Source organism: Coptis chinensis, chromosome 1, assembly GCF_015680905.1.
Source record: "Coptis chinensis isolate HL-2020 chromosome 1, ASM1568090v1, whole genome shotgun sequence".
Lineage (NCBI taxonomy): Eukaryota > Viridiplantae > Streptophyta > Magnoliopsida > Ranunculales > Ranunculaceae > Coptis > Coptis chinensis.
Window position 1 is genome coordinate 8,579,223 of NC_141456.1, and position 12,914 is coordinate 8,592,136.

General features: G+C 41.7%; 1 protein-coding gene across 1 annotated transcript; it reads left to right on the forward strand.

The window, feature by feature from the left end:
- Positions 1-12,025: 12,025 nt before the first annotated feature.
- On the forward strand, positions 12,026-12,742 carry LOC147521886 (uncharacterized). The gene has a single exon (XM_086566627.1). It carries the CDS (start codon positions 12,026-12,028, stop codon positions 12,740-12,742), a length of 717 nt encoding a protein of 238 aa, XP_086422753.1.
- The last annotated feature ends 172 nt before the right edge of the window (positions 12,743-12,914 follow it).

The window sequence follows — 12,914 nt, forward strand, 5'->3', positions numbered from 1 at the left end:
TAAGCCCTTACTTGAAGGCGCTACAATCGATGCGCATACGGCGGTGATGTCGACTTCGATGAAGTCCACCTCCGTTATCCGTTACTTTGCGTGGGGAGCAGCTTCTTGGCAATCTAAGTTGCAAAAGTGTGTTGCCCTCTCCACTACAGAAGCGAGTATATTGCAGCCACCGAAAGTGTTGCAAAAGAGTTGCTATGGATGAAGAGGTTCTTCGACGAACTAGTATAAAGCGTAAAACAGCTTTGTAGTTCTACGTGATACCGAGCGCCATCCACTTGAGCAAGAATCCGAAGTTTTCATTCTAGATCCAAGCACATACACGCCGCTATCATCGATTAGAGAAGTACTCAAGACAAGCATTTGTGTATCGAAAGATCCATACCGACAAGAACGGTCGGATATGATTTACCAAAGTCTTACCGAAGGTAAGTTTGATGTTTGTTGTGCTATCACCGAATGGCGACACTCCTCCCCGCTGATTTGGCAATTGCATGGAGGTATCCCCCTCACCGCTCGAGGGGGAGATTGTTGGAGTTATCCCTCACATGAGGAGAGAAAAACAGAGCCGAGAGAAACGGGCGAATTCGGCGTCGAAATGTCGGGCGAGTCGCTACCAATTAAACCGACTTTCCCGAGTTCCAAAGAATAGGCGACCGACCCGCCAAAGATATTGAAAATATCCAAGAAAGCCCGCGGCCAGTCTAATTTTCGTGGGCCCTTGCTACAAGATTCGCGAATTTGGTTTTGGAGATAAAACCAAAAATCAAGGTTTTGAAAACCCTAACCTAACAAGTCGGAAGGATTGGAATCCGACTAAAACAAAGAGAGAGAACCTTTACAGAGATACAACCCCAGAAAGAGATAAGAGTGATCTAGTAAGGTGAGAGACCGAAAAGGAGAGATTGTAATCTTCCTTCCCACTTTATTAAGAACTGCTTTGTGGAAGTAGGCATCATTGGCGAACCACGGTAAATCTTTGTGTTATGGTTTGCTTTTACCGCTTTACATTATTATCTGTTGTTAATAGTTGTTTAGCGAGTTGGGCATGTTAGTATAGGTTGTAGTTGATATTTAGATTTTGTCCGGAGTTGAATTGTGTTCAAATACAAGTTATCTGTGTAGTGGGGGAATCGATTGGTATTGATATAATCCCCAACAGATTTAGACCCCAAGCTCAAGGAGCAACTTGTCAATTTTTTATCTCTCAATAAAGATATGTTTGCTTGGTCGTATATCAATATGCCAGGAATCGACCCTTATGTCACTTGCCACAAATTAAATATAAATCCAACTATAAAGCCTATCAAGCAACGACCTAGAAAACTAGCACTCAAATTTCAAAAAGCCATCAATGAAGAGATAGAAAAGCTCAAAAAGGTTGGATTCATCAGAGAGGTCGAATACCCGACATGGTTAGCTAACATTGTAGCCGTTCCTAAGAAAAATGGTCAGGTACGACTCTGCATCGACTTCACAAACGTCAACAAACATTGCCCAAAAGGCAACTTCCCCCTACCCAGGATTAACATACTGGTAGACCAAACTTATGGTCATAAACTTTTATCATTTATGGACACATATAGCGGATACAATCAGATACCACTTGCAGAAGAGGACCAGGAAAAGACGTCCTTCATAACCAACAAGGAACGTTCTGCTACAACGTCCTACCATTCGACTTGAAGAACGCCGGCACAACCTACCAAAGACTTGTCACAAAAATGTTCAAAGACATGTTGGGTGACACTATGGAAGTCTACATAGACGACATGGTAGTCAAAAGCCCCAAGGCGGGCGACCACATTTCTCACCTACAAGAAGCCTTTGGAAGATTTTGCCATAACAAGATGAAGCTCAACCCAGCAAAATGCGTATTTGTGGTCTCAGGGAAATTCTTAGGATACCTCGTTCCACAACGACGCATTGAAGCAAATCCAGAACAAATATGAGCTCTCCTTGAAATACCCAAACCATCTTCCAAACAACAAATACACAAGCTATCTGGCATGGTTTTAGCCCTCAACAGATTCATCTCACATGTATCTGGCAAATGTCGACCGTTCCTTCAAATATTAAAGAACGGCACAACATTCACATGGACAGATGAATGCCACAAAGCATTCAACAACCTAAATGCTTACCTGTCAACTCCACCCGTCCTGTCTAAACCAAATGAAGGAGAAACACTGGGGCTTTACCTTGCAACTACCGATTTTGCCATCAGCTTGGTCTTCTTTCGCGAAAGCGAGGGAACCGAAAAACTAGTCTACTTCACCAGCATGACATTAGCAGATTCAGAAAAGCATTACTCTCCAATATAATTGAGAAAACAATGTTAGCTTTGTTATACTCTGCTCGCAAGTTTCGACAATACTTCCAAGCTCACGACATCAAAGTCTTAACAGATGTACCCATCAAGCAAGTCTTGAGTTCTACCAACAAAACAGCCTGTATGGCCAAATGGGCTAAAGAACTCAGAGAATATCACATCGAATTCTTCCCCAGAACATCACGCAAAGGTCAGGTCGTTGCCGACTTCTTTGTTGACTTCCCAGTTGAAGATATCAACTGGGAACCCGAGCCCATCACCTCACTCCATTAGCCAACCACCCTAGACACATGACACCTCTACGTAGATATATAGAGCTTGCAACAACAACGATAGTGGACTGGGGGCTGTGTTAACTTCACCAGAAGGAACCCAATTACAAAAGTCAATAAAAATTAATTTCGCAACATCTAACAATGAAGTGGAGTATGAAGCGTTAATCACAAGCCTCTGCATGGCACAACAATTACAAGTCTGGAAGCTCAAAGCTTATAGTGACTCGTAACTAATTGTCAAACATATCACCAAAGAGTACGTGACAAATGGTGTAAACTTAGCCAAATACGCTAAGGTCGTCAATAATATCATCAGCTCATTCACAACATTCTCCTTATAACACATTCCTCGAGAAGATAACAGACATGCAGACAGCCTGGCTTTCTTGGCCTAAAAATGCAAGATACATGTCCCAGAACAGTTTACATTGACATCCTAGAGAATCCCGCCTATCAACATGAAAGTATCAACAGCCTCACGGACTTCCAGCCCTCATCCGAGGAAGAGATCACCCAAACTTGGATCGGTCAATTTCTGAAATTTATCATACATGGCGAGCTCCCAGTGGAGGCAAGGAATGCTCGTGCCATACAATTTCGCACTCCCAGATACACCGTCATCAACAGACGATTGTTTCGTAAATCTATAGGAGGACCCCACCTAAGGTGCATAACTCCACACAAAGGCCAACTCATCTTTGGCAAAATCCATAAAAGAGAATGTGGCAACCATGCAGGAGCAAGATCTCTAACTCACAAAGTAATCGCCCAAGGGTATTATTGGCCAGGCATGCATATCGAAGCAAGGAAGTATGTTCTCAAATGCCACCAATGTCAAACATTTGGTCACAACCACCTAAGTCCAGCATTGGAGTTGATCAACATAGCCAGCCCATGGCCTTTTCACATGTGGGGGCTAGACATCATGGGACTATTTATCCCACAAAAGAAGACATGACTCAAATACGTCCTGGCCGCAACGGATTACTTCACCAAATGGGTTGAGGCGATCCCACTTGTTCAAGTCAAAGAAGTCCACATCATCAACTTCATATGGACCAACATCATCACAAGATTTGGTCTACCCCACACCCTCATCATGGACAACAGAACCCAATTTGCCAGCACACAAGTCAAGGCATTCCTACAAAAGTGGCACATCACTCAAGCATTTTCTACACCTAGATATGCACAAAGCAATGGCCAAGCAGAGGCCACAAACAAATCAATCAAAGAGAATCTCCAAAAGAAGTTGGAGAGCAAGAAAAGCCAATGGCCAGAACAACTCGAGAACATTTTATGGGCATACAAAACAACAGCACAAGCTAGTACCAATGAGTCTCCTTTCACACTTTGCTTCGGAATAGAAGCAGTAATACCATCAGAACTTACAATCACAACTACACGTTCTGACATCGTCGAATCAGGAGAAAATGACAACATTTTATCCAAAGAAGTCGACCTCCTAGAAGAACACAGGGAAACTACTACAATATCCCTAGCTCGGTACCACCAAACCATCCAACGATCTTACAACAAGAAGGTCGTCCCAAGATCTTTCCAAGCTGGTGACCTAGTCCTCAAAAAGACCCTAGCACCACCCAAGCTTGACCCAACTTGGGAAGTCCCAGATATAGTTCATAGAGTCGTTAGAAATGGAGCTTACTGGATCAAAACTCAACTTGATGATGTTCTTCCCCGACCTTGGAATACAGCTCTACTCAAGTGCTTTTACCCATAATTCTTTTCCAGATGTATCAATCAATATGAATAAAATTTCATCAGCATTTCGTATATAAGTGTTCTCCTTGCATTACATGAGTACCACGCATCTTGCACTTGCTACCCGATCTAAGATATCAAATTAACTGACCTAACACCAATGCCAGGGTTAAACACGACTCAACTATAATTACCACACAAAGGCTAATTATCATTCAAATCTAATCCACGGCCCCCCAAAAGGACCACAAATCAACTTAATACCAATGTCAGGGTTAAGCACGATTCAACTATAATTGCTATGTAAAGGCTAATTATCAGTCAAATCTAATCCAAGGTACCCCCAAAAGGACCACAAGTCAACTTAAGGCCTTTGAAAGGGTTAAGTTTGACTCAACTATAATGACCACTCAAAGGTTAATTATCAGTCAAAAATCAATAAGAAGTTCCCCCAAAAGGAACCACTCAATCAATCCACACCCACCTAAGGACACAAAGAAACCTAGGTGCTAGCTACACGCATCTATCAGGTCATGCAAAAATACTTACGACCTAAAAGCATCAGGCGATCTACCAAAATATGACAGGTCATCGAATCTACTACATACTATGCAGGACATGTCGTCAAATAACAAAACAAGAAGTAAGAGAAGCAATCATATTCATACAAAATTCACAGATAATCTCATTTCAAAACAAGTAAGTAATTTAACTACTTTACTTACTACAAAGTCGGTTAGATACTAGAGGCCCCCAAGTTATCCTAGGAAAACAACCTCAGCATCCCCATCAAAAATAGAAGTTATCAGTATAAAAAATATATATAGTTCAAAAACTTCATCCACCATCAAACATATCACAAGAAAGATAAGCTAGTTGACACAAGACAGATTCTCCACATTGAAGGGGTCCAAATTGCAACCCTCTTCACCAACAGAGCCACCAGCCGTATTACCACTTGCATTAAACACTTCAGTAGCAACATCCTCAGTTGGTTCGGCAACCGGTGCAAAGACTCGTGTTGGTAGGCGATCGATCGCCTACTAGCATCTACAAAGAAGATTTCTTTCTACCATTACATCGATCCCCACTTTCGACAGACCTTTTCAAGGTTTTGTACTTATGTTCTAGTTCCATACAATCATCCACCAGAACGTAGACATCACCGCTCTCTACCAAATTGACTAGGTCGTTGTACTCTTTCTGAGCTCGTTCAACAATGGTCTATGATTATTTGCTCTCAGCAATCTAATGCGCTACCTCTACCCTTGAAGAGTCAAGAGATGGCTGCAATAAAGTCACCTTCCCAGCCAAATGACTGACCTGAGCCCTCAACCCTACCACTTCAGCTCATTCAACCTCTTGCACAGCCACCAATTTATCATAAGCCTCCTTGACAACCTCCAGCTCCTTCTTGTACTGGTAAAAAATAGTTGTCATCTCTCTCAAATTCCTATACATCGCCAAAACCTGACAAGACAACAAAGTAAGTCAAGAGTCAATATCATAAAGCAGAAAACAAATAGTAGGTCGGAGATATACTTACAAAACACATCGAGCGATCCATGTCTTTCAGGTTCGCCTCTAAATCCTTCCCATTCTTTAGCGCATGCCTATCTTTATCTAGGGCAATACTCTCCAACAACCCATTAGCAACCAAAGACGACTTGAAACTGCAGTCCTTATGTCTCACCAGCCATGACAAACCAGTCACAAGGTCATAATAAGTAACTGTCCTATCCAAAATGTCAGACCTACCTACCTCGTCAAGCTGGGAAGCACTCCCATCCCCTTTACACTTCTGGGTAATAAGCTCAGCATCACTAGCCTTCTTCTTACCCTTACCATCCGCCATAGTAACATCAGCCGCCAACTCCTTCAAATCCATTCTTTTCAGAGGAACCCGACCTAATGAAGAACGTCCACCCCTAGTAGTAGGTCGTTCTTCACTCTCAGCCTTAGATTGCATTATCTTAGCCCCTTCTGGCTCACCACCTTCAGTTCGTCTCTTCAAAAAGGCTTCCAAACTAAAGAAATACCCTCACCTCCCTGCCCAACTCGTCTGGACACATCACAACTGCCGGCAGCACCACCACCTTTTGAACTACCAACCGAGCTCCTACCCCTAGCATTGGACCTTTCATCTTTCTCCATTTCAGTAACTGAATCCGAATCAAAATCCACACAAATCAACTAACGAGCCCTCTTATTCTGCTCAGCCTTCTTCAAGTTTATCTTCACACCACCTTGCCTTTTGAAGTAGTGTGCAATCTCTTCCAACAAAGATACTTTTTCTTCCCAACTCAACCTAGCAAACTCTTCAATAGCTCTCGTACATGTACGACCATGAATGACAACCTCTGTAAAACAAACAAACGTCAGAACATAATAACATCAACTCATGACTACAAACAAACGACCTAAACAAATAGACAAACCCACACAGATAGCGACCTACCATTAGTCCTCACACAATAATTCTCCAAAACACATCTAGGAGGACAATAAATCCCCACAATCAAGAGAGGCCTATGCCACCATTCCTCCTTACTCACACCAACAATCACCGATGATTTACCCCTCACCACTTGTAAACCAAAGTTCATAGCAGAAAACATTTTCACAGAGAAATGCTCTAGCACATCAAACAAACAAATATTGTAACCCCTTTGTCTCAACAGATCCAGAACATGAAACACCCTCCAACTATTACCCACAAATTGCAAAGGTGCCTTCCCACAAAAGTTCATAACATCTAAGGTCAGACGTGAGAACGGCGACCTCATCCCAGCCTTTAGTTGGCCATACGTAATCACAACTCCACCATCTTGAGGAACATAGTCTAAACCAAAAATATTTTTCTCACTACTCAGATCGGGAATCTCCATCCCAAACTCCCTTCTCAAATCCCCAAAATTAATTATCAAACACTGACTTAGGTACCGCCTCCTCAGTCATCATCTCCAATGAAGAAGACGATGATGCCTCATCTTCACTACGAGCCCTAACGATACCACTATCACCACTCCTTTCCATTTCCCTTAATTCAAACATCCCTACCTCACCACTCATGCGATCAGAAGTAATAGACATCAAAATTTTCTTTTTAACAAAATCAAAATCACAGACAAGAAAGGAAAGACAAAAGCACGCACTTGTTTTGGAGAAAAAGATGGCTAGTTTAAGTTTCTTTCTTCACAATTGATGGCAAATGAAGAGTCTTGGCAAACGAACCGATTTATAATTGCACAAAACCTAAAAGAAAACATTGGCATACCCAAAAACCCAAAATCATTACATATACTAACCACGCCAACATAAACGACATGAATTGGACCCACGAATCAGAAATCCTTTTTTCCTGCATAATTTCCAAAATTTTCGATTTTCAAAAGTCCACCAGCTATGCGACACGTGTTCACTATTTCAACTTTATTTTTTTCAAACCATCTCATCCTAACGAGTCAAACAGCCTATAAAGAATAAAGGGGGATGTATAAGTACCCTCCGTTCTCAGATGTGCACTACATCACACTTGTCCAATCCATCAGGTCGTATCCTCACAGCTCGTATACCACCAGATCGTACTGCGCTACAAGGACGTAATCACGCCCCAAACTCAGGTCGTCCCAAATATCAAATACAGCCATACATGGAAACAAATGATCTACCGGGTGCGATCCTGAAGCTCAGTAATAGCAGGAGTAATGAGAAATCATCAAGAGAGCACAAAATATAGATCTACACTTGACAACAGCCTGAAGCAAATAAGGAAAGTTAGACCAAACATCTATAAGTAGAGAGAGATGAACTACGTAAGCCTTGATTCAAGTTCACCCAAGAAACTTAATACATAGGCAACTCTTATCCTAAGAAAGAGTGCAATCATTCCCCATTAACCTCAACATCAGGTCGTAGGTAGAAACTCACACATCTACACACGATATTATATTGTATATATGTATCATCCTGACCAGAAATTCCAATAACAATAGTGCTAACCAAGACATTAACGATACCCAATAGGATGATACTTTGTATATAATATATATAATGTATATAATGTTTATGAAGAAGTTATCAATGATGATATATATAATGTATCATCCTGAAATATGATTTCAGTTCAATTTTCTATTGAGAAATGGGTTAAAATGGCATAGTGGAACTATGTTAGGATGATACACAAAAGTATCATCTTGTTGGGCACCGTTATGTCTTGGTTCGCACCATTGTTACTGGAATTTTTGATCAAAATAATATCGTGTATGTCAAGATGATACATATAATATATCATCGACTCGTAAGTCAAATGATTGCCACTGTTAGTTGACTACTTCTGACTGTCAATTTGGAGGGAAATTCCTAATTCGAGTTATAATGGGGGGTAATCCTAATTGCAACTACTATGGGGGTGGGGTATGTTAGTATAACCCCTTTTTTTTTATCAGTTATCTTTTAGAATTGTAGCAGTAGTGACCTCATGGTTGTCATTCATCGTGATCCTTAATTTGTAAGCCAGCACATCATAAATTCATAATCAGTCACAACTAAGAATGACCACCATCTATGTAACATAATATTCCCATTTATTGTGTGTGCCTTAGAGGAAATATGGAATTACTAGTACTAACATTTTGTAGGAACCGTTATTTCAGAATGTAAATTTCTACAAACCGTGACACCCACGCGGAGCGGAATTAATGGGGTTCACGATTTTGATTGGAAAACATACCTGTAGATCAGCTGTGATAACTCTGAGAATCCATAATCAGCAACCTCTTGATCTTCTATTGTATTCCTATGCATAGAGTGGACGTTGTGTGGGCAACGATCTTCCAACCTCTTCTTTCTCTCTTGGCCTCTCTCACTCACAAAGTTTGGAACCGATTTTTAGATCTACTTTTCTTAAGCAAAACCTTGAGAAAAACGGCTAGCTAGAGAAAGAGGTTTCTTTTTATATGCTACAACAGGGACCATGAGGAGAAATTAGGGTTGGGCCTCCTGACAGGCTTGGGCTTCCCATATTCGCCCAGAACACACAGCCCAAGTCCATCAACAAATGGCTTATTCCACTAAAGGTCATTGTTGCACTACCGCCCTAATCCCAAATTACGTGTCAACGTTTATAGGCTCCATATTATATGCTCGTTGATCTCCCCGTGTTTAAGATATCGAATGCCCGTTGATTAAGTCAAGTTACTGACAACTACATTAATCAACTTCTTATGTCCTTGAGTAGTACCACTCAACCTCATTGTCATGTCGGATCAAATCCACCTGTAGGGTTTACATGACAATCCTTATGAGCTCCTCCGCAAGGGGACATCATCAGTCGGACTTCTTGTGGGACCCAGATTCCTTCTATAATCAACAAATAAGACCTTACATACAATGTCATTACCCAATCCATCGAGTTTGTTGATTCACAAATGAATCTCACTCATTGATGATTTAAAGCAATGTACAATGTACGTAAGTGTCCGTTATTATATCCGGATTAAGAGAACAAACATCCATAATAACAGAGGCATTTGTTCTCTTATATAGTCAGTATAAAGAGAAACAACCTCACTTGGTCCTGTTCAATACACACAAAGTGTACTAGTGTAATCCTATAGTCAAGATAGACTAATACCAGATAATACTACAACCGTATCAATGGTTTGTCTAAATTCATCTAGGTTGTGAACGTTTACTTATACTTTATAAGGTACTGATGATATGATCTTCTATGTGTCACCACACACATATCATCTACAACATAAAGTATTAGACACATGCATATAACTAATAATGGGGACAGCTTACTGGGGGTTTAGCGATACAACAATGGGGACAGCTTTAGGAGAGACAGGTAGTGAGATAACATAAGTGGCTATCTGATCCTATACTCCCCTTTCTTACATAAAATAGGTTCTAAAACCTTTCTTCAAAAGTTTATCTCTAGCTTAGCGCCTTTTATTTCCACTTTAGGTAAAATCCGTCACTGACAACAGTGAGCGTTCTAGAGTGGAAGCACATCTCTCTTGATACCATCCTCTCTCCCTTCTGTTGGTAAAACCCTCCACTGGATACAGTGTGAGTTCACAGGAGGAAAAAGCAAGCTCCCCTCTGCTGCCCAGATTCTCTGAGCTCTATGGCTTCGGTTCCTTTTGGACTTGGTAGTGATAGACATCATGTGAGGTTTTCTGGACCATCTGAGGTTGTCGGAGTGGAAACATCTAGACAAGGCGCGCTAAGGAACAGAGCTGTGTCTAACAAGGACTCGTATGCTGACATAACTCGAGGTAGGATGAAACAAACAATAGACATCACAGCTCTTCCTCTCCTCACGCGCAAAGGTGATAAACCGGCTATCAAACTGTCTCGAGATGCGGTGGAAAAAGGCATTGAAGCCTGCAAGTTTGCTTTAATTGCTAGGCTGGAAGCTAAAACTCTGAACTTAGAAAACATTAGAGTGGTAGTCAGCTCTGAATGGGGTCTGTCTGCAACATTCAAGCTCTTACCTTTGGGGAAAGGATATGTTTTGTTCAGATTCTCTAATGAGGAGGACTATAATAGGGTTTTGTGTTGTGGTCCTTGGTATGTGCAGAGCCAATTGGTTAGATTCAGTAAGTGGACAATCGAATTTTAATATAGAAACTCATCGACAAACTTCTCCGCTTGTTTGGGTAAATTCCCGTGGTTGCCGTTTGAGTAATGGGAAGTGGAAATACTCATGAGTATGGGAAGAGGACCGGGTAATCCAATCCGTGTTGACCTGAATTCTCCGGAAAGGAATAAGGGATATTATGCTAGTGTCTTTGGTTGACATCGACCTAGCCAATCCAATTCGGACCAAATATTTGTGGAAGTGCCCCGAAACTAGGGATTGAATTCTCGCGTAAAATTCAGTTTGGATCAATCCCTAAGTTCTGCAACCACCGTGAAGGTGGTAGGACATTTAGTTGCCGAGTGTAGGAATGCCGCAAAAGGGAATGACTCGGTGGCACAAGATTCTACGAGAACGAAACTCAACAAATGACGAGGGAAAGGTCCAAGAGAGCAGAACCTCGGGGAGGACAGGGGGGAAAATGTCAAGAACCAAAAAAGGAGACCGAAAAGAAGCAAGAAAGCACAGGGAATGGAGACCTAAACCACTACCGGTCTCTAATAGCACAAATCAAACGCAAAGAACAAGTAGAGGAGAATCAATATGGGCAAGCGGATGAAACTCGGATCCCTTGGCTGAAGTGAATGGAGAAGTTTTAGGAACCGACACCGGGGAGTCCCCTGTATCGAAAGTACGGTCCAACAGGGAAGCAAAAGGGGCCGGGATGGATCTAGACATGATCAATTATGAATTATCTCACTCTGAACCACTCGACTCATTCATGGACACTGAGGATAGAGCTCTATACAATCTGGAATTAGGCAGATTCCATCTGTTGACTGATGTGATAGACTCTGCGGAGTCGGAAGCTTCTGAAGTCAAGACGGAGCATTTCCATGATCGTATTCAGCTTGAGGAGGTGGCAGTGGCTGACCCTGTTACTCCGAATATGGAAATATTGTACGGAGTTACAACAAGATCGGGGAAACAACGTGGTAGAAGAAGGCCTGATGTAAGTAAACAGAAGGACTCGAACCCAAGGAGTTGCAACAGTGGCAAGAAGAACAGGGGTAGACCTCGAGGCTCAAAAAATAGGAATCATAGATGAGGACTCCTATGTGTTTTTGGAATGTACGAGGTGCAAACGAGGTAGCGAAAGCAAGAGAAATAAACAAGATTAGAATAGAGAAGAAGATTAGTGTTTTTTGCTTGCTTGAAACCAAAGTCAGGCAAGATAAATATGATCTCATTAGGACCACTTGCTGTCCACTATGGGAGCATATGAATAATTACAATAAGGATCCTTCGGGGCGTATTTGGATATGCTGGGACCCTATACTGATGGAATTGACTAAGATATCGGAATCAAACCAGTACATTCACTGCAAGGGGAGATTCAAACCAACCAATGAAGAGTTCCTTTTAACTGCAGTGTATGCCAGAAATACCAAAAACCTTAGGACGCAGCTATGGAGAGACTTAATTATCATCAAAAGATCAGTGAATTTGCCTTGGTGTACAGCAGGAGACTTTAATAACATCACCAAAGCGGAAGAAAGAACGGGTGGGAGTCCAATGCATCCTAGAGAAGCAGAGGAATTTGTAGAATGTTTGCACAAAGCAGAATTATCCGATCTGAGATTCAATGGGTTTTTTTACACATGGAACAATAAAGTGGAGGGAAAAGGCAGAATAATGACCAAAATTGATCGATGTTTAGTTAATAGTCTATGGGAAGATGAATTTGCAAATTCCATGGCAGAATTTCTGCCCCCACCTGAGTCTCCTCGACCACTCACCGATTCTTCTCTTTTTGACTGATTTCGAGAGGAGGGCTTACACCTTCGTGTTCAAGAACTTTTGGCTTGAATAGCCCTTGCTAGCCCACACTATCCTCCAAGAAGTGTGGACGGTTAGTATTGTCTCCAATCCTATGTATGTGCTGATGCAAAAATTAAAGCTCCTGAAGGAAAGATTGAAACCGTGGGCAAGG